At 36.0% G+C, this 23,702-nt stretch overlaps 1 protein-coding gene across 2 annotated transcripts in view; it reads right to left on the minus strand.

Moving 5' to 3' along the window:
- ETV6 (ETS variant transcription factor 6) overlaps nt 1–22,894 on the minus strand; it is a 330,692-nt gene extending 307,798 nt beyond the window's left edge. For both annotated transcript variants that reach the window (XM_044679558.1, XM_044679557.1), the window contains exon 1: nt 22,474–22,894. In XM_044679558.1, coding sequence (XP_044535493.1) covers nt 22,474–22,506 — 33 coding nt within the window. In that variant the 5' untranslated portion in view covers nt 22,507–22,894. The remainder of the gene's footprint in view (nt 1–22,473) is intronic.
- Between the last annotated feature and the right edge of the window lie 808 nt (nt 22,895–23,702).

Raw genomic sequence — 23,702 nt, forward strand, 5'->3', positions numbered from 1 at the left:
GGGTTTAAATAACATCAAATTGTTTATATTCTTATATGGAAAGATGATAACTATGACTCTTAAAAATTGTTATTATCATAGTAGTTAGAAGAAGTATAAACAGACAGTGTGTTAGTAAGCTGTTTAGGATGATACATTAAAAAAACTAAAGGTGAAAAAAGAGGATTGTATTTAGAGAAATGGGAAGAGAGAAGTCAAATGGGGTAAATCATATCACATAAAGAGGCAGGGGAGGAATACTATCACTCTTTGTGGATGATATGGTTGTATATTTAGATAATCCTTGAAAATCACTATTTAAAATAGTTAATGACTTTAGCAAAGTTATAGGATACAAAATAAACCCACATTAATCATTAGCATTTCTATATATTTCCAAAAAAAATCAGCAGCAAGAGTTAGAAAGAGAAACTCCATTTAAAATCACTCTAGACAATATAAAATATTTGAGAATCTATTTGCCAAGACAAATGCAGGAATTCTATGAACACAATTACAAAACATTTTTCACACAAATAAAATTAAATCTAAACAATTGGAAAAACATTAATTGCTCATGGGTAGGCATAGCTAATATAATAAAAATGACAATCCTCCTATATTAATGTACTTATTCAGTGTCATATCTATCAAACTACCAAAAAACTTTTTATAGCACTAGAAAAATAATTTTAAAATTCAGCTAATAGAACAAAAGGTCAAAGATGTCAAGGGAACTAATGAGAAAAAAATATATGAAGGATGGTGGTCTAGCAATACTAGATCTTAAACTGGTCCATAAAGCAATGATCATTAAAATAATCTGGCACTGGCTAAGAAATAGAAGGGTGGATCAATTGAATAGACTAGGGGGAAATGACCTAGCAATCTGGTGTTTGATAAACCTACAGATCCAAGCTTTTGAGATAAGAACTCACTATTTGACAAAAACTGCTGGGAAAATTGTAAAACAATATGGCAAAAATTAGATTTAGATCAACATCTCATACCCATTATCAAAATAAGGTCAAAATGGGTATATAATGTAAATATAAAGAGTGATATTATGAGTAAATTAGGGGGATGTAGAATAGTTTAACTGTCAGAACTATGGAGAAGAGAATTTGTGAGCAAACAAGAGATAGAGAGCATTACAGTATGTAAAATAAATAATTTTGATTATATTATACTTAAAAGTTCTTGTACAAACAAAACCAGTGCAACCACGATTAGAAGGGAAGCAACAAACTGGGGGAAATTTTTTATAACAAATTTCTCTGATAAGGATCTCATTTCTCAATTAAAAAAAAGAACTAAGTAAAATTTTTAAGAACCTAAGTCACACCCCCAACTGATAAATGGTCAAAGGACAACAGACAGTTTTAAGTTGAAGAAATCAAAGCTATCAATAATCATATGAATAAATGTTTAAGTCCCTCTTGAATAGAGAAATGTAAATTAAAATGACTCTGAGGTCATACCTGTCAGATTGGTCAATATGACAGGAAAGGAAAATACTAATTGTTGGAGGAGATATAGCAAAATTGGGACACTAATGCATTCTTGAAGGCAATTTGGAATCATGCCCAAAGGGCTAAAAAGAATGCATGCCTTTTGATTCAGTAATATCACTATTAGGTCTGTATTCCTAGGAGATGAAAAAAAATGGGAAAGTACCTGCTTGTAAAAAAAAAAAAACATTTTAACCTGCTGGCAAAGAATTGGAAACTAAAGGGATGTCCCTCAATTGGGGAATGGCTGAACAAAGTGTGGTATATGATGGTGGTGGAACACTATTGTGCTATAAGGAATGATTAACAGGATGATTTCAGAAAGAGCTGGAAAGACCTTTGTGAACTGATGTAGAGTGAAATAAGCAGACACAGGAGAACACTATACAGTAACTGAAAACACTGTGGAATGATCAAATATGATAAACTTTCTTACTAATAGTAATATAATGATCCAGGACAATTCTGAGGACTTATGAAAAAGAATGCTATCTACCTCTAGAGAAAGAACCATTGGACAATAAATGCAGATGAAAACATATGATTTATCATTTGTTTATTTGGATATATGTTCTGGGGTTTTTATTTTATAAGATTATTCACTGACAAAAATGATTAATATGGAAATGTTTTACATGATTATACATGTGTAACCCAGATTGAATTGCCTGGCAACTCTGGGAGGGGGGAGGAAAGAAAGGAGGGAAACAACATGAATCATATAACTTTGGAAAACTTATGTGGCAATTTATTAAAATAAAGATAAAACAAAAAATTATACTATAAACCAATAATTATCAGAACTAGTTCATTTGAGATAAAAAGAATAGAAACTACCTTAATGGAATAGACTAAATAAATGAGACATAGAAGCAGATGTTCACAACAAACCTAAGTGTCCAATAAATTGAGGAACACAATCTATTGGTGGAAATAATTTCTTATTCAAGGTAATTAGAAAGCAATGTGACCAAAATAATAGGTTTACATAAGTAATTTACATGCAATAATTTCAAAATGTATGGGTCTAAAAGGTCTAACAGACAAAAATCACACCATAACATGAAAAAAAAAAAAAACCTGTGGATAGGACAAGAATTAGCAGCCAGACACAGAGTGAAGATATTATAAAAGACAAAACGATCAAGTACATAAAATTTAAAAGTTCTTGTACATAAATCAGTATAGCAAGGATCAGAAGAAAAAAATACAGATTGAGAAAAATTCTTGATTAAAGACTCATATCTAAAATATAAAGGGAATTGACATACATATGATATTAAAAGCCAATCCACAAATCATGTGGTCAGAAATACAAAACAATTTGTAACTACCAGGAAAAAAATGTTCAAAATTACTAATAATTTTTAAAATGTAAATTAAAATCAAACCTGAAGTGTCATATCACACCTATGAAGCTAACAGAAATGCTAGACAACAGAAAATCTCATTGTTGGAGAGCCTGTGGGAAGACAGGATGGTTAATTTGCTACTTTTGGAGTTATGAATTTGTTCCGAATATATGTTCTGAAAAATAATTTGAAATTATTTATGAAAAGTTTAGGTCATTACCTCTGAACAAAAGATATTCTTACTGAAACTAAATTACCAAGAAGGTTCCTAACAGCAAAGAAAGTATCATGATTTATTTAGCAAAAAGCTTAAGATCATTACTGTATCAACTTTCCTCTCAATTAATTTCCTTTTAATCCTGTATATAGCTGGCTTTGCTAGTTTCTCTCATCAGACTGAATTCTTTGTGTGCAGGGAATGGTTTTGCCTCTTTCCCAGCACAAAGTAGGTACTTAATAAATGTTTATTACATGTGAAAAGCAGTTGGGGAATGGTGAAACATGAATGCAATGAAATTGTTTTTACATGTATTGGGGAGAATAAAATAATTTTTTAAAAATTAAATATGTAAATGCAATGATACATTATTCTGCCATTAGTGATAAATGAGAAGAGTTCAAAATAACACTGAAAAAACTTATCAAGCCCAAGAAAAACAAAACAGTTCAAAAGAACTACAATTGTATATATGTATATAAAGTCAATATGGAGAGGTAACAAAACTAATTAAATATGCTGGTCATTGCAGGTACTCTGTTCTCCAAATTAAAGGACAATATCTCTCCTCTTTTTGTCAGTTAATAATTGAACTTTCCCCCCCCACAAAGAACATTTTATAGATTAGGATATTTTTGAGCAGTTATCAGTTCTGTCAAAATATACTATTTCAATAAATAATAGTTGACATTAAAGTAACTTAAGGTTTACAAAAAACTTTACAAACAATACTTGTGAGAAAAGTGCTACTATTCCCCCAGTTTTACAGATGAGGAAACTGAGGTATCAAAAAGTTAAGTGACTTTCCCAGGGTCTACATCTAAGGCATATCTAAGGCAAAGATTTGAACTAAAGGTCTTTTTAACTTAAAGTCCAATATACATATACGCATATACTATAATATAAAATGTTACATATTTATATATTATTTTCAAAACTGTCATAATAAAATAGTTTTAATATAAGATAATGTAATATATATAGTTATCTCTATCGTGTTACAGATACACATGCCTATAACAGAATACTACTAAGTCTCAGCAACATCTACAGAAGTCAACTTTGCCTTCTTAACTTCAAAGTTATTTTGGAGCCTGCCAATTATTAGGGTGTCTTTTCTGCCATTCTTTTCCCCATGTTGTAGCTCCTGTTCTTCAAGGTACCTGTCTTGATAGGCAGATATTGGCAAGCAACTTTGTCCCTTTGCTTTTGCAGGCTAAAAAGCCTTCTTTATAAGGTTTTAACTCTCTAGGAAAACTAGTCCTTATTAGTTGTCCACCTTTCCTAGGCAGGGACCCACCATTCCTGTATTTGAAACCACAGTTCAGAAATCCAAACACTGTTGCCAGAAAACCGCCTTCCTAAGAAGCTGTTGACTTCCCAAATTCACCTCTCCACCCTGACCCCTGCTCCTGATCAGCATTAGCTCTAAAAAAGCATCATCTCTGTGCCCTAAGGTCTTCAGTTTCTTGCCTAGGATATCACAATAGCAAACAATGTTTTCTAGATTTCTCTGGCAGTATTATTTATCCCCATGTGAATCACCAAGGGAGTGGTCATCAGGTTTTACAGGTGCTGGAAAAGCTATCCTGTTGCTCCAGGAAAATAGTAGAGATCACAATAATGTTCATATCAAACAGACAAATTGCTGAGGGGTCCTGAAGAAGCTAGTACCACTATTCTTTTCTTCTTGTGCCCAATGCTGGATGACCTGGAGATTGACATTAATTATTCCTTGGGATGCAAAAAGCTACTCCCATCCCCATCCTAGGATTTTTTGTTCCCCAGAAAGGACCTCATCACTTTTACTTGGCTCCAATAGTCTTTCTTTTCCTCCTCTATGTCATATTCTACCCTCTAGCCCACTTAGGTCAGGAATCCTTTCTGTCTCTCTGTTTCATTTTCTTCTCCTTTTATCTTGAAATATTTCTTCTTTAAAAAAAAAAAAAAGAAGAACAACCTTTCTTTTTCCCCAGATAACCTGGAAAGTATACCTTTCAGCCAATTTGCCTTTCCCTCTAGTAGGGAAACATGCCTACCCTTCCTTTATGCAGACTTAGTAGCTACTTAGCCATAGAAGAAGTTTAAAAATGGCACATCCTTTGGGAACCACCCTAGTCTCCTTGCTTTCCATTCTTCCTGAAAATGAGATCTCTAGTTTTGGCCAGCATAATGACCTACAGTATTCCTCATGAAAGACCAAAATAGGCTGCCTTGATAAGTATCTCAGTCAACTCTGAGAATCACACAATTGGAGAACTGAAAGGGAGGAAGCAGGTGGGTGGCTCAGTGGATAGAGAGCCAGGCTTGAAGACAAGATGGTCCCAGTTTAAATCTGGCCTTAAGATACTTCCTAACAGTGTGACCCTGGGCATAGCCCTTACCAATCTTCTACCTCAGAACCAGTCCACAGTATTGATTCTAAGACAAAGGGTAATGATTAAAAAAAAAGAAAAAAAAAGTATTGGAAGGGACCTAGTCAACTAGTTCAATCTATACTCAAAAAAAGTGTATGGCTACACTATCCATAAACAACAAGTGATTAGTGAGCTTCTACTTAGACTTCCATCGAAGGAGAACCCATCATCTCCAGAGATAGATCATTCTCTACCTCATGCCCTCAGACTGGCCCCTAATAAACAGTACTAACATTCTCAACATGGTAATATTCACAGAGTCAAATGGCACTTCCGAAGCAGATTTGTCTCCTGAATATCATTTATGTGTCTACAGCAGGAATTCTTAATCCTTTTGAATCATGGACCCCGTTAGCAATTTGGTGAGGCCTATGGCCCCAGCTCAGACTTCTTTGTTGCCTATATCCATAACTGAAACAAATACTGAATTTCTTTTCTCTTTAGGTTACAGGACTCCTGAAATCTCTCCACAAACCCATTGGAAGGTCCATGGACGCCAAGGTGAAGGAAGAACCCCTGACCTAAATGGAGACAACACTGAGCATGAGTCCCCACTGTGATTTAGTAGAAGCGAATGTTGAATTTGGAGTAAAAGGCTTGGGTCTGACAGCCAGCACTAAGCCATTAATGGCGGTGTGCCTTTACATGGCACAATGCATAGAGTGCTGGGCTTGGAATCAGAAAAATTTATTTTTCTGAGTTCAATTCTAGCCTGAAACACTTACTAGTTATTTGACCCTGGGTGAGTTACTTAACCCTATTTGCCTCAATTTCCTCACCTATAAAATGAGCTGGAGAAGGAAATGACAAACCACTCAGTATCTCTGCCAAGAAAACCCCAAATGGGGTCACAAAGAGTTGGACACCACTGAAAAAGACTGGACCACAGTAATATCCTTAAGCAAATCACATAATTACTATGTGTGTCAGTTTCCTCAGCTGTAAAATGAGGGTGAATATAATAACCTACCTCATGGAGTTAAGAAAGCATCACATAAATCTTAATATACCATATAAATATAAGTTATTATTACTATAGTCCATGGAATTCCATAGTAAATATGTGATACTCACTCAGTACTTCCTTCCTTAATCATATAGGAAGCCAGTTGCCATTGTGTTAATTTTCTAGCCAAGGGACTAGCTCAGTGTCTATGTATTAAAACTAAACCCAGTAGTACTCAAAATGCTCAGACACCTGGGCCTTTGGAACTGCCATGCAGGCACCCTGGATAGTCACTTTCTAATTGTACAGAAAGACTGAACAAACTGGAGGCATCTAGCCCCTCTGCCCGCCACTCCCCATATGGCAGCATGACTTTTCAGTGTTTGGCTCAGAAATGGCTTTCAATGGCCTTTCCTGGCCAAGTTTCAATTTGGTTTTAGTAAAATGGAATATTGTTCAGTATTAAACTATAAAATAGCTTCCTATGAGCCTCTACCCCATAAGCAATTCTATTCTGAAGTCATTCTATGCAATCAGATTCAGAATTGCAGATTGCATGACATGATCACAGAGCTCACTGTATATAGAATAAAATAAAGTGGAAACTAAACCAAACACTCGTCTGGAGAGGTAATCAACATCAAAATCTTCTTACAATTCCTTCTAGCAAAATTTAGGCCATATATACCAGAAGCTTGTAAGAAGGAGTGGGAGGGGGGGGTCATGAAGAATGCGGTATTTATGAGACACTAATGCACTGCTGGTGGAGTTGTGAATTGATCCAACCATTCTGGAAAGCAATTTGGAATTATGACTAAAGGGCTTTATAAGAATGCATGTCCTTTGATCTAGCAATACCACTGCTGGATTTGTATCCCAAAGAGATTTTTTTTTTAAAAATGAGAAAGGTTCTGTTTGTACAAAAATATTTATAGCTGTGCTTTTTGTGGTGGCAAAAAAATTGGAAAATGAGGGGATGTCCCCTCAATTGGGGAATGGCTGAACAAATTGTGGTATATAATAATGATGGAATACTATTGTGTTATCCGGAATGATGAACTGCTTGATTTCTATAAGAACTGGAAAGACCTACAGGAACTGATGCAGAGTGAAATAAGCAGACCCAGGAGAACATTATACTTAGTAACTGAAACATTGTGGGATGATCAAATGTAACTGATTTTGCTACTAAAAGCAATCCAATAATTCAGGACATCTCTAAGGGATTCAGGAGAAAGAAAGCTATCCACATCTAGAGAAAGAACTGTGGGAGCAGAAATCCAGAAGAAAACATATGATTTATCACTTGCTTATATGGGCATGTGATTTGAAGTTTTGGTTTTAAAAGATCACTCTATTACAAAAATGAATAATATGGAAATATGATTTGAATGATAATACATGTATAGCCCAGTGAAATTGTTTGTCAACTTTGGGAAGACAGAGGGAAGAAGGGAGGGAGAAAAGAATTATGTAACCATGGGAAAAATTTTTTTAATCAAATCAAAACAAAAAATAAATAAAGAAAGGATATCTAAAGAAAAAAAAGTGGGATATTTACTGCACATCCAAGGCTCAAGGAAAGCAAAGGAGAACAAAAGTCATAAGCAGCCTACGAGCCTCAGTTCCTTTTGGACCATGACGGTCATGACATCCTTCCCTCTCCATTTGATCCCTGGGCACTATGGCTGCTCCTGCTTCTCTCTTGGAAGTTGCAAGAGAAAGAAGGAAAGAGAATAAGCAATGTATAAAGTGTCCTTTGTCCTCTCCATTTCCTTAACAGAGACCTTTTATGATCTTTGAGTAATCTCACTTCCTTTGTCCTTTCTCTCACTGAGAAGCTGGGAACAAACTCATTTTCTATGAAGGGTCTCAGAATCTTTTGTCCTGACAGTGAAAAGTCAAAGAATCATGGATCTGGAGTTGGAAACAACCTCCCAAGGTTACATATTCCAAGCTTCTCGTTTTACAGATAAGAAAATTGAAGCCCATGGCTCCATGGGATAGAATAAGGAATGAGTTAGAAAGAGGGTCCCTTTCTATTACACCAACACCACAGGGATTACAAATATTTCTATTCCCATTTAACAAGCATTTATATCATACTTTATTTACAAAGCATTTCCTTATCTAATCCTACCTCACAGAACTATTTAGCATCATTTTCCCTATTTTACCTGTAAAAAAAAGAAAATCAAAAAGGTTGAATTGCTCAAAATGATACCACTAGTAAATTTCCAAGCCACAGTATGAACCCCATCTCCCTACGCTACAACATATGATCTTATCATGTATCACCACTGAATAATCACCAATTTCCAACATGCAGCTGGTTAGCTCTTTCCTCAGCAGATCAGTGTTCCTCCATAGCTGTGGGCTTAACCACATTGGTGTTGGACCTAGTGGGAACACTCCATCAGGTTAGCACACTGCAGCTCAGAACTCCCTAACTCCAACAATCCACTAGCCTCAGCATCTCGGGTAGCAGGAACTCCAGGGAGGCACGGCCATGCCAGGCTTGATCAGTTCTTCTATCAAGAGACTCACTACTGTACTACTTCTCATCTGAAAATAAACACTAGTACTTTCTCCAAAACCAATTCACATAGAAAAAAATGTATTTTATTGTAATTTGGTACATACAGAAAGCTTAATTTCAATAATATTCCCCAAACCTTTTTAATTTAAGAAAGGTTCAGTCCATCACACATCAGAATACTAAAGCAAAGTAATTTGGGGGAAAAACAATAAACTGTATAAAGATAATCAGCAAATCTCTGTTGTTGTTCAATCGTTTTCAGTTTTGTCCAACTCTGAGACCCCATTTGGAGTTTTCTTGGCAAAGACACTGGAGTGGTTTGACATTTCTTTACTCCAGGTCATTTTACAGGCAATAAACTGAGGCAAAAAGGGTCAGGTGACTTGCCCAGGGTCACAAAGGTATTATTAAATATATGAGACTGGATCTGAACTCAGGTCTTCCTCACTTTAGGCCTTATCCACTGTGGCAACTAGTTACCCCTCTACAGTTTGATAGAATTTGTTTGCACAATCCAGCACTAGCATTTCCTTCTTTGGTATCCCTCCCTATTCTTATGCTGGTATTTTTCTGTAGATGCCTTTCACAGAATCAGTTGCTGCTTTTTTAATTCTGTCTTGCTTTAAAAAAGGAAGTGTGATTCATGTAAATGGTAGAAAATTTGGCTATCCTAGGAGAGCCAAAAGCAAACTTTTCCCCAGTCCCGGACATATCAGCTAGGTTGTGCCTAACTGGTAACACAGCCCAGGGACTCAGTTCTATAGGCTGCTCAAAGTCAAAGCAACTACTGGTCAATCAACCTTCCACATAGTAGAGGAAATAGCACTCAACATCCAAAGTCTCCAAATTGCTCTCGAATCCACTTTTAGTAAGGATTTGCACTTTTCACATCTCTCTTCATTCTTTTATACCAATAACTCCTCTAACTTTCTCCCCTTCCAACCTCTTCTAATATCTCCTCCTCAGAACATATTCTTCTCCAGGAAACCAGTATCCCTCACATCCTCCCTCAAGTGTCTAAGCCTTCACGAAAGTTCAGAGTGAACTTGGAGATCTAGCTTAGCTTTCTTGTGTCTTAGAGTCCTTCTCAAAATAACTTTTTAAAAAATAAATGAAGGAAATGTTAAATTTCAGTTAGAAACTAAGGAAAACAAAGATATTTTTTTCCCATCCAAGTTCATAGATCTCTTGAAATCTATCCATTAAATCCTTGGAATTCTGGTCTAGTCTAACTCCTCCCACTATACAGATCAAAAAGCTAAAGCCAAGAAAGGTTAAGTAGTTATTCAAGGTCATACAGCTAATAAATGACTCAATTATTTTCAGAATAGCCTATGTGACCAAGCAATTCCTTCTTCAACTTCCCTTAAAAACCAAATCAATCAGTCTCTAACAAGTCTTCTATAAAAAAAAATGTTAAAAGTTAATATTAATCATCAATGCACTCAATTTAGGGGTATTTGCAATTAATTACACTTAAATAAATTTCAAGAAACAAAATATAATAAGAAGATTCCATCTCTTCTTTCCCAGTCCCTCAGATCCTTTGTGATCAGGGGGTATACTTAGTTGTTCCAATTCTTTGTTAATTTTGCATTCTTTCAAGAGGTCTTTCCAGATTTCTCTGTATTCCTCATACATGTCTATCTTAATTGTATCATTCTGTTGCATTTTACCATGATTTATTTAGCCATTCCCCCTAGCTGAGCATTTGGATTGCAGTGTTTTTTTACAATTATAACTAATACTGTGGAAATTTTGGGATAGCTCTTATTTTCTTCTCTTCAATAACAATTTCAGGAAATATTTCCAACAATGGAATTTCCAGAGATGGTTATTTAAAAAAAAAAGAATTTGCTGTGTACTACAAGTTGTTCTCTAAAAAAATTCTGCAAATTTCCAATTCTTCCAACAATTACAAGTGTGCCCATTTCTCCAAAACTCCCATCAAGACTAAATTTTATTACTATTAGTTATTTTTGCCATTTGGATGGAGATGACGTGGTAACCCAAATATGACTTCTTCATTTAGCCTAGGACTGTACGAAAAAAGGTTGTCATAAGTCATAGCACTAAAAAAGAAATCTTTCAGTAAAGATTAGGTAAATAAGCCTGAAGATCATAGCAGTGCCCCAAACAGGAAAGCCACAGCAAGGAATGGAAGGCTACAGTAGCGCTATGGCCAGGGATTAAAAATGAAGTGATATTACTGGGACCTGAAAGCTCGTTCTGAATGTTCTCTCAGTCTAGGCATAGCAGGGGAAAGTTGGAAAGCAGTTACAGTTCAAAAAAATCAATGTCAGGACAAATTAGCTTCTAAACACTCAGTACAAGAGTGCAAGAAATTATAGAGTTTGGTTGTAGCCAGGTAAAAAAACCTAGAAATTTCTGGAGATTTGATTAAGGATAAGGGAGATGTTGACAACCATGAAGAAAAATTATTGATCAAGAAGACTATCAAGAAGAATGAAGTAACTCAGCATGAAGCATAGGCTCAGGGAAAAAATAGAAGCCACAAGAACCAAAAGACCACCTAGAAGAAGTAAAATTTAAAAAAATAAAAAATGTAGAAAAAAAGATTTTGAAGGAATATAACTTGGAACAGAAAGTTAAAAAACAAAATGTTACCCAAGTAATAGACTCTCTGAAAATTAGAAGAGATAAAAGAGAATTCAATGGTTTTATGAGATAAAAAATTAAAACAAAATCAAAGGATTTAAAAAAATAGAAGAAAATATAAATAATCTATAGTTAAGAACAACTAATCTGGCAAATAAGTCACGAAGAAATAACTTTAAAATCATTGAACTGCATAAAAATCCTGAACAAAAAAGAGAGGAAAATGAATATCATTTCATGAAATCATAAATGAAAACTTCCAAGATTTACTAGAATCAGAGGACAAAAGTTAAAAAAAAAAATCTTGGTCACCTCCTGAAAGAAATCTCAAAATATAAAATTAACTAAATTACAAGGAGAAATAAATGGCAAAATTACAAAAGTTTGGTTATCTCAATGTAATTATTTTTTATAAAAACATGACAACAATGAGATAACATATTAAAACTTTCGGAATGTAGCCAAAGTAGAGCAATCATTAGGAGAAAATGTTTCTCTCTTAAATACTTTCATCAACAAAAGAAAAAATACATCAATGAATTGTGTATACAACTTAAAAAACTAGAAAAACAATTAAAAAACAATTAAACACCAAAATAGAAATTCCAAAAATGAAAATACAGATTAACAAACCTGATGGCAAAAAATACCATTTAATGAATAAATAAAATTAGGAGCTGATTTTTAACAAAAAAAAAGTGTCATCTGATTCAGTTTTTAAAAAAGAAAGAAAAGCAAAATACTAATAGAAAAAAAATGGAAAAATTCCCAATAAAGAGCAAAAAAAGGAAAATATTTAAAAATTTTGTCCAAGCATATGCGAACAAAACTCAGAGTTTATCTAAGTGTAGATTGAAGCATATTCTTTCCACTATATTTTTCTTGAGTTTGTTTTAGTGCTGGTTTTTTTTGGCATCATGGCTAATATGAATACATTTTGCATGACTTCACATGTATAATGAATATATTGCCTGCCTCCTCAATGAGATGAAGAGGGCCTAGAAGGAGAATTTTAAATTCAAAAGTTTTAAATGAATGTAGAAAAGAAAAAAATTTTAATGTAATTGAATGCAAAAGTAAAAAAAAGATGGAAAAATACAAAAATATAAAATACCCAGATTATGAGAACAAGTGAAAAATAATTCAAATAACAAAATTTCAAAGGGGAAAAAATAAACTGAACAAGCCATAAAGGAACTCTCAAAGAAAAAAAAAACAAAAAACACCCAGGACCAGATGGACTTAGAAGTGAATGCTTGAAATGTTTAAATGCTTGTGAATGTTTAAACAATTAATTCCAGTATTACATAAACTGTTTACAAAACCAGTTAAACAGGGGATGCCCAAATTATTTCTAAGATATGGATATGGCTTTGTGAAACTCAACAAAAAAGTAAACTGAGGTACTTTCTCTGAGCAAGCTATCATTTTATTAATAGGGGCATGCAACCTGCCAACAGAAGTCAAATGACTCTACCTCTAACCAAAGACCCCAAGCAAAAAGACAGATCCTCTTTTAGAGGTTTCCGGGAGTACAAGGAACAGAATAGGATAAGTGACATCATGGGACTGAGGGTTTTATGACTGGTTACAGAGCTGAGACACAAGGAATAATATAATTGGTAATAAATTTGGTAATGAGGGGCTAGCAAATCGCCCCTCCTTCCCTCCTGAGATTAAATGCTCATTGTTGGAGATCACCTACAAGAAAGCAACCCTGACTTTCCAGACAGCAAACCAGATATCCTTAAGGATAGCTTGGTGCTATAAAGATACTAGATCTAACTCCTTTGTGATCACACATATCACCCAAGTTTAAGCTGAATTCCTTGAGGCAAAACTATATCAGTAATTACAAAGCAAGTTATATTTTTTTAAACCCTTAACTTCTGTGTATTGGTTCATAGGTGGAAAAGTGGTAAGGGTGGGCAACGGGGGTCAAGTGACTTGCCCAGGGTCACACAGCTGGGAAGTGTCTGAGGCCGGACTTGAACCTAGGACCTCCCGTCTCTAGGCCTGACTCTCAATCCACTGAGCTATCCAGCTGCCCCCGAAAGTTATGTTTTTTAATTTAACCCTCTACCGAGCAGCTGAATTCTGAATGAACTTCAGAAACAAAAGCCCATGACTTAAACAATTACAGGACAAAATCAATTATTCATATATAGGATCAATAAGATGATACAGGATCAATTGTAATCTCAATACCTAAACCAGAAAGAGACAAAGCAAAGAAAGACAATTGTAGACCAATATCCATAATGAATATAGACTCAAAAACATTGAATAAAATATGAGCAAACAGACATCTATATAAAAAACTGATATGTAGAAACAAATAAGATATTGTTTTATATGCACATACATCTTACTGTTAAATGATGCCTTTTCGATTGGGAAGAGAGGAGAGAAGGTGGGAATTAATCGAATATCTTAATTTTTTTAATGTTACAAACAAATAATTTTTTAAAAAGATTATGTACTATGAACATATGTTCAATTATACTAAGAAAAGAGGGTTGGTTCAATGTTTGGATAACTATAACAGATCACATTAATAATAAGAACAATAAAATCAGTAGCTGCAGAATAACTTTTGACCAAGTATCCATTTCAGTTTAAAAAATTAAAATCATAGGAAAAAATGTACTTATATTGCTTACAATACTCATTTAAAAGCAAGAGCCAGAATTGTATGTAATGGAGAAACTCTAGAGGACTTTTCATTAAGATCAGGAGTAAAACAAAGATGTCAACTATCACCATTATTATTTGAGTTAGTACTAAAAATGCCAGTGATAGCAGCAATATGCCAAGGAAGAATAATTGCAAGAATAAGCATAAGAAAAGAGGAAATAAAATTTACTTTTTGTAGATATGATCATTTAAAGAATCCTAGACCATCAATAAGAAATTGAAACAATAACATCTGCAAAGTAGCAGGGTATAAAACAAATAATGATGCCTAGCACAAATCACCCACTTTTCCACATAAATCATTATAATCCATCCATAGTGTGATAGGACACAGCATCTTTCCTCCCACTCTAAACTTGGAAAGCCTTTACCTCAACATGGGGAGATAGAACTTCCCCCAGACCTGAATGGACTATATGATTATGAAGCCTATACCCTTCTGACTTGAATTTCTGAAGCTCACTAGAGTCATTTACCTAGTCTTGCTGACCAAACTCATTTCCACATGAACACTAAGAAGGGAGAAGGTATATCTAAAGAAGCTGTGCTACTGTGTCCTTGTTGTATATCTTGCTATGTTGGATAAAAATAAACTTCTTTGAATTAAATATTAAATGACTCAGAAGTGCCTTATTTCATCCCTACATCAAACCCAAACTAAGATAGCAATGGCATTTGAACCTCTTCTCTAGCAAGGGGCAGCTAGGTGACTCAGGAGATAGAGAGCCAGGCTTGGTGACAAGAGGTCATGGATTCAAATCTGTCCTCAGACACATTTTAGCTGTGTGATCCTAAGCAAGTCTCTCAACCCCAATTGCCTAGCCCTTACCACTCTTCTGCCTTGGAGCCTATACTTAGTATCATTTCTAAGACACACAGTAAGAGTTAAAAAAAAAAAGAAAGAAAGAAAGAAAAAGAATCTCATCTCTAACGCATAAATCATCAATATCTCTGTACATTATTATCGAAATCTAGCAGAAAGGTTACAAGAGAAATTTCATTCAAAACAACTACAGAATGTTCAAAATATCTGGTTGTTCAGCTACCATGTACACATACAGGAACAATGTGAATAACCAAAAAAGGTCTTACAGAAATATAGAATTCAATAATGGAAGACATTATTGAGCTGTCAATAGAATAAAAATGAAAATACTACCTAAGTCAACTGAATTACTCATTGCTATACCAAACTACCAAAGAGGTAGAAATATAACAACAAAATTCACATGGAGAAACAAAGTCAAGAAAACAAATACTTATTACTGCCTAAATTAAGATCAGTGCCATATCAAACTACCAAAAAGCTACAAGTATAATAACAAAATTTATAATGAGAAACCCAGTGAGCAAACATTTATTAAGTACCTAATATACTTGGCCATCTAGGTGGTACATTTGATAGAGTGCAGGGCCTGGAGTGAGGAAGAAAAGACTCATCTTCCTGAGTTTACATCTGGCCTCAGCTACTTATTGGCTATGTGACCCTAGACAAGTCACTTAACCCTGTTTGCCCCAGTTTCCTCATCTGTAATATGAGCTGAAGAAGGAAATGGCAAAACACCCTACTATCTTTGCCAAGAAAACTCCAAATGGGATCACAAAGAAATGGAACAACTGAAACAACTGAACGACCTCAACAACACAACAACACGTTCAGGCATTATATTAAAAGCTGGGGAAACAAAGGAAGAAAGAGAAAAACAAGTAATGCTTTCAAGGAGATCAAGTCTAGAAAGGGAGACCACATGCAAACAATTATCTACAAACAAAATATATACAGCATGAATTAGAGAGAATTTCAGAGGGAAGACACTGAGGTTAAAGAGGTTTGGGAAAGGTCTTTTGAAGAAGGTAGGACTTTAGCTGGGCCTTGAAGGAAACCAAGGATGTCAAAAGGTCAAAAATTTCAAAAGAAAAAAAGAAGTGTAAAGGAAAGGGGTCTAATAATATCAGATTTTAAACTACGCTATGAAGCAATTATCAGCAAAAGTATTTGCTATTAGTTTAAAAAAACCAGAAAGTTGGTCCATGGAATAAATAAGGAACATGTCTAGAAGCAAATGAATATAGTAGTATAATGTTTGATAAACCCAAAGATCTCAACTACTGGGGGGAAAAAAAAAACTCATTATTCAACAAAAACATCTCTGAAAACTGTAAGGCAGTCTGGCAGTAATTAGGTTCAGACCAACATCTCACACCACATAGTAAGCTGTTAAATAGATAGTCTATATGTAAAGTCATATCATTAACAAATTAGAGTAACCAGATAGCTAGAGAAAGTGCTAAACTTCAAGCTAAGAAGACCCAAATTCAAGTCTCCTATCAGATACTAACTAATCATATGATCCTGGGCAAGTTACTTTTCCTCTCTCAAGCCTCAGTCTCCTCATCTATAAAATGGAATTAATAATAGCACTTATTTCCCAGGGTTGATGTGAGGATCAAATGAGATAGCATATGCTAGTTATTATTACATCATTTATAACTATAGATAGGGAAAGAATTCTTGATAAAACAAAGTAGATTGCAGGAGATTAAATGGTAGGTTTTTATTATATAAAATTGAAAAGCTTTGGCACAAAGTCAATGCAATTAAAAGCAGAAAGCATATAGTTAACTGGATAAGGTATCTTTACAGCCAGTTTCCCTAATAAAGCTCTGATATCCAAGATATACACTATATAGAGAACAGATTAAAATAAATAAGAATATTTCCCCAAGAGATAAATGGCCAGGGTACAAAAAACAGGCAACTCTCAAAAAAAAAAAAACTGTCAACAAGTATATGAAAAATGCTCCAAATCAGCAGTGATAAGAGAAATGGTAAAAATAACAGTAATGTTTAATTTCACACCCTTCAGATTGGAAAAATGACAAAAAAAGAAAAGGAAAATGACAACTGCTGGAGGGCTCTGGGTAGATGGGCACATTAATGTACTGCTGGCAGAGTTGCATACTGCTACAAAATACTGAAGAGCAACTTGGAATTAGATCCCCAAAGTCACTAAACCATATCTTTTGACCCAGCAATATCACAACAAGGCATATATTCCAAAGAGATATAGAGAAGGGAAAAAGTTACACATATAACAATATGTGTTATATGTGTAACTGTTTTGATTTAGCAAAGAACTGTTAATTAAGGGGATACCCATAAATTGGGGAATAAACAAAGTATTTATGTGACCTAATCTCGGTGGCAGCTAGGCAACTCAGTGGATAGAGAGCTAAACCTGGAAATGGGAAGTCCTGGGTTCAAAACTGACCCCAGATACTTCCTAGCCATGTAACCCTAGGCAAGTCACTTTATCCCAATTGTCTAGTTTTTGCTACTCTTTTGCCTTGGAACTGATACTGAGTATCAGTTCCAAGGCAGAAGGTAAGGATTAAAAAAAAAGAGAGAGATACTGAGTTGAGCGATGTAAGATGGCTTTGCCCAGGGTCACACCAAACTAGTCCATTTTGTAGCTAGTTCAAACCCAAGTATCTTCTGACTCCCGAATAAAATAGTCTGGGAAAATGTCAAGGATGCCCACAAGCCAGTGTGTATGCAGTCCCAGAAGGCTACAGTAGTGGGACTAAGTATATTATTATAAATTCATGTCTAAGGCATAATGCATATAGTTGGGGACTGGGTAATGTAAACTTGGGTTCTAATTCCAGGAACTCTCTTTCTGGTATCCCCAGGACAGTACCGGGCACATGGAAGGCACTTAATAAAATGCTTATAGACTGAAAGCTGCTAATTAATGCCTTCCCCTTTTAGGTACCTTCCATCAACACTGTATCTATCCTATATGAATGTAGTTATTTTAATGTATGTCTGCTCCTTTTGAGTGCAGAAAGACATCTTTTTTTTTCTATGTACCCCAACTATAAGCCTAGAGTGTGGCCGATACTAAGTAATAAATCCTTGTCGACTAAGCAGACAGCCAGTTTATTGCTTGATTTAGTCTCCCTAGGACTCAATTTCCTCAACTTTAAAATGAGTCCATTTCAGCCCCTGAGGAATATGGTAACTCAAGAAATACAGCTTGATTAGCTCTAGGATTAGACACAAGTCCACTGACCTCTACGGTATCTCATAGTTCGACTGTCCTAGGATTCTTCCTCACACACACACAAAAAAAAAACAACAGGAAAAATTAGAACAACCTGAAAGCTCATCATTCCTCAAATTTCCCAACTGAGTTGGCTTTTTATTCATCATCATTCAATTTCCTTCCTTAATAATAAAAAGAAAGTAGATTGTATATCTCAGTGCAACAAAGCATATTCATTGTATGGTCCATCTTTGGGAAGTGTTGTTGAGAAAATTCCTGAGTAGTCAGAGAAGGCATGTGACACCCTGATGTATGGAGGGTCCACAGGATACATCAGTGACTTAACTAGAGAGGTGTAGATCCAGTTACTTAGATATTCCCTGTTGTTGAAAAGACAGACAAACTGCAACAGTGATAGCAACAGAAAGAGTGACAAGAAAATTAGAAAGATTGGAAGGAGCCAGGTTATAAAGAATTTTAAATGTCAAAAAACCCAGAGGAGTCTATATTTGATCCTGGAGGTAATGGGGGCACTGCTGGAGCTCACCAAACAGGGAGAAGGATGATATGATCAGATCTGTGCTTTAGAAAAAATCACCTTGGCAGATGAATGAAGGATAGTCTGTAACGGGAAGACATTTAAGTTAAGGAGCCCAATTAAAAAATAAATAAAATCTACTTGCATACAAAGAGTTCTAAAACTTGGAAGGTGGCTGCTTGGGGGAAGAGAAAGAAACCTATACAAGAGATATGGGAAGACAGAAATGATAAAATACAGCAATGGGTTAGATATAGTGTTTTTAAATTTACAAAGTATATAGAACTTTATCTTACTTGGTTTTTCCAACAATCCCAAGAGCTAAGTACTACAGCTAATATTATCATCCCCATTTTACAGATGAGGAACCTGAAGGGTAAAAAAAATCTAAACACATAATAGGTGGCAAAGATGAAATTTGAATTCAACACTCTATCTACTTCTTAAGACCCTAGACTTGGAACTATTCCAAGAGGCAATATGATGGTTTCAAACAGATCTTAGATCTCAGACCGTTTCCTCATCTGTAATATGAAAAGGCTGGACTAGATAACCTTCGAGCTCTAAAACTATATACCTCTGGCATACTGAGTCTGGGAGGCAAACAAACTGTTGTAAATTACAATATTAAAACTTAGAAGGCTATGGATTCCAATCCTGTCTCAGTTAACTTTTTCCCCCAACCTTGGGCAAGTCACTTAAGCTAATGGTACCATTAGACCCTATTTTACAGTAGGGCAGAAAGGGAGGTTCACTTGCTAAGAAGGAAAATGCTTGTAAAGTACTCTGTTAGCATCAAAGCACATTAAGAGATGTGAATTTGCAACCACCACCTAGATAAAAGATGACTCCAAAGGTGTCACTCACTGGAGAGTTCAGAAACATTCATCTTCAAGGACTCCACCTCAAATTCTACTCTACTTTTCTTCCAGAAAAAAAAAAAGTTTCTCAGAATCAAACAAAGCACCTTTCTAAAAATGGAGGGCTCAGTTTGGCCAGTCTGTCTTTCCAGGTTTTCCCACACCAGTTGCTGGGGGATTAACTGTGCCCACTGATTTGCCCCTTGTGGAAGAGAATAAAAGAAAGTAAGGACCACTGTTGGGAGGGAGGGAAGGAACATGAAAGATAGCCTCCCACACACAACAGAAAACTTCTCAACACAACGCACAGCCTCCAATCCATCAGACAAGTCCTTCAACCATGTTTGCCATTCATTCTCTACTCCAGAGAAAAGTTTGTTGTTTATTGGAATCTAGAAGCCATGCAAGGATTGTCAGTTTGCTGCCAGCTAACATGCTTTATTATGCAGTAATTTTATCACATCCCAAGAAATGAAACATTCCAAAGCTGTTTCCAAATGGTCCCATTTCGGTTCTTGACTCTACAGTTTTTTTAAATTCTTATCTAAACAAATGTGCAAATTTGAAATTGAACTTTTCGTGAACATCTAAAACATACATACCATGTAAGCAAAATGTATACATTTATTTATTTATTGAAAGTCACACTAAAATACAACTGACACTTCCTATTCCTCTATGGTAATAAGTAATAACTGATTAAATTGCCAGAGGAAGTAATAACAAGAACAAAGTTTATATTGGAACTATGAATGTGATTTCTAAGCTGCACTTGAGAAAATGTTTTGTTTGGGATTTGGGCTAGTTTTTTAAATTTTCCTTCCTTACTTGCAGAATTTCTTTTCTATTCTGGTACAAAAGAGTGAGTTTCTTAATAGATAAGTCCTTTGGCTCAGGCACAACCACCATCTGAGCTCATGTTTACAATGAATATATGCAATCTCTTTAATGAGAGAAATCAGGACAAATATTTCCCCACCAAAAATACTGTCCTGTTAGTGATACAGATTTTCCCTATGTTGGATTTATTGCTATAGGGCTAAATACACTTTGCTGTTTTATATCCTTATTATTTAGTTACTTCAGTTTGTGTTATGAAGCATGAAATAAATTAGATTATCCACACCACCGTATATTATAATATACAGTGAATAACTGAGTCTGCACAGTAAAAGAAATGTGCTCTAAAAGTTGTTTTAACTGAGGTGCTCCCAAACTAGCTAACCATATATGAATGAATACCCAAGACCAAAGTTTCACTGGTCATTTTTTCTAAGGCAAAAAAAACAGATCTGCTCTCACCAAAAACAAAACAAAAAACCCCAAATACTTCTGTCCTACTTAGTCCTAGCTGAAAACTCCTGAAAATTTAGCTTCTTCCTAAGAGGGAGTCTGCATACATAATATTTAACAAGAAAGAACACTGACTTTCTCGACAGGTAAATCTTAAATAAAACCCAGCACTTCAATAGGCAAAGAGGGTTTCAGAAGCTTTTTCTGAAGGCTGAGAAAAATGACTTTTGTATTTCTCTCTTTTGTATCCCTTTAAAATGAAATATTGATACTACTTATTAAAACAGGCCAAGTTACCAACAAACTTCCTTGTTAGAAACTCTGAAGGAAGTGCAGAGGAAAGAGCTCTCTCATGCTCTTGTTAAAGTGAACCAATCACATAAATACACTGATGGGAAAAGTAACTGGGGATATGTACAGCCCTTCTTGTCTTCCCACATGATCAACTTTTCAGAAGCAATTCTGAATAGTACAACCAATCTTTAATTACACAACTACTTAGGACAAGTGCTCTGTTTGCAAACACACCGCAGCAGCATTTACAACTCCGAAGGGGGACAGGGGAAGGGGGGGGGGGAGGGAGGGGACGATAAAGGCGTGGACTGAAAACAAGAATTCTACAGTTAAATTTCCTTAGTGCTCTGTCAACTATAGAAGGTCATTTTTGCTATAGCAACTTCCATAGTTCTGTTTTCCTTATGCATCACAGGAGTTGTCTTCTTGGGTCCTGCTCAACTTTCCTATGCATTGATCATAAAATACCCATCAGCAACTTCATTCACTTTTTTAAAAAGTAAAAAACATTCATTGTGCAACGCTAGGGAAAAGCTGCCACCAGGACTCCTTCCAGTGCCTTCAAAATTGCAGCTTTTAATTACAATCAGAGCAGAGAAAATATACGATCTTTAGAAAAGAAAGGCTCTAACCCTGCAATGGCAGGATGAAGAAGTTTAGGGTTTTAAAGACACACACACAGAGAAAACCACCTTTTACAGAAAAAGTTAAATTCCCCCCGTCCACATGTTGGGGTTTCAAATACAAGGCAGGATTTTTAGAAGCAGCTCTAATTACTTGGGGGTGCTTTACAGTTCAAAAAACAAGCCTGGTTTTTAGGGGTTTTTTTCTCCCAACCAATTGTGACAAAGCTTTTCATTGTCAAAAAGAAAGGGGGAGGAGGTGGGGGGAAAGAAAGCGAAAATCCTAGGGGTAAAGGGAGAAGGGGAAACAGGGGGACACACAGCAAGGTTAAATTAAAGGGTATAGACTGCAAGCTGCATCTCCTTCCCTCGAGTCCCAGAGATCGATCGCGAATGGAACAAATTGCAACAAATCCACTTTTAAGAAACAAGCAAATGCTGGTCGCCCACCCCCCCACCCCAGGGTAGAGCCAAAAGGTTTTTTAAAACATGGAGGGAGGAGGAGGAGGAGGAGGAGGAGGGGAAAAAAAGATCTTTACCTTAATGGTACACTGAACAGGAGTCTCAGACATGTCTCACAGCAAGAGAGATCAGGAAGTTCTCAGTTTTTTTCCACTTTCCTTTCCTCTTCCCCAACCCAGAAATCCTCCAAACAGCCAGCCAGATGCGATCATTTAAGAAGTTTCTTCAACCATCTTCCTCTCCCCCAAAAAAACAAACAAACAAACCCCGGGGATCCTGGGGCTTCTGCCCGCCGGCAGAAAAAGCAGCCTAGCAGTTCTTTTCCGAGGGGCTGGGAAGAAGAGGTCGGAGTGAGGAAGAGAAGAAAGGGAAGAGAGGAGGGTTGGGGTCAGGGGACCCGGGAGGGAGGTGTAATTTTTTTTTTTTTTTTTGTCGGCTTGGAGCTTGTCTGGTGGATGAGACTGTTTATCTGGGTCTCTCTCTCTCTCTCTCTCTCTCTCTCTCTCTCTCTCTCTCTCTCTCGTCCGTTCTCCCCGCTCCTCCTCCTCCTCTTCCTTTTACCTCCTTCCTTCCCTCCCTCCTCCTCCTCTTCTCTCTTAATGTTTTCCTTCCTGGAAGAGAGAAACTGAAAGGCGAACTGAGAAACCTCTCTGCTCATTGATCTTGAGAGTTTCGGTGCTGAAACTGACGTGAATTCCCAGCAAAGAGCTCAGCCTCTTAAAGGAGCCACCAGGAAATAAAAGCTCAGGTTACAGCCAGGCATCAGGGAAATAAATGCAGGACTGGAGGCAGGGAAGGGGGGGGGGCGGTAAGGGGAGGTGGGGGGAGGGGTAGAGGAGGGGCTGCCGATAAAACAGGTGAAAGTGTTGCAACTAGAAGGAAGAAGGGCGCCCAACCTTTAACTTCGAAAGGCCGATGCATCCCTGGGGGAGGGGAAGAGGAGGAAATAAGGAAACCGGCAAAGGAAATAAAAAATAATAAGGACTTAAAAACCCCTTGGTGCCCTAAGATTTTTTTTTTTAATCTTGTTCAAATCATTGCATCATATAAGTAAAAGTAAAAGGCATTTTTAAATGTTACATTGATTTTTTTTGGCATTAGGAAGCTACAAGATTTATTAAAAATACTTACACATTACCAGCACAGTCTCATGTAAGCAACGTTTAAAATGCATGAGTTTGGGGGGAATAGGGTTTCCCCACCTAAGCGCCAAGGCAATGGTAAAAAGAAACCTGGGATAGTCTTTTAGGGAAGAGAAATCTAAACGAGGAAATAAAACAATAGCCTTTGTTCTTCTTGACTGCTG

The sequence above is a fragment of the Gracilinanus agilis genome, chromosome 5 (assembly GCF_016433145.1).
Source record: "Gracilinanus agilis isolate LMUSP501 chromosome 5, AgileGrace, whole genome shotgun sequence".
Lineage (NCBI taxonomy): Eukaryota > Metazoa > Chordata > Mammalia > Didelphimorphia > Didelphidae > Gracilinanus > Gracilinanus agilis.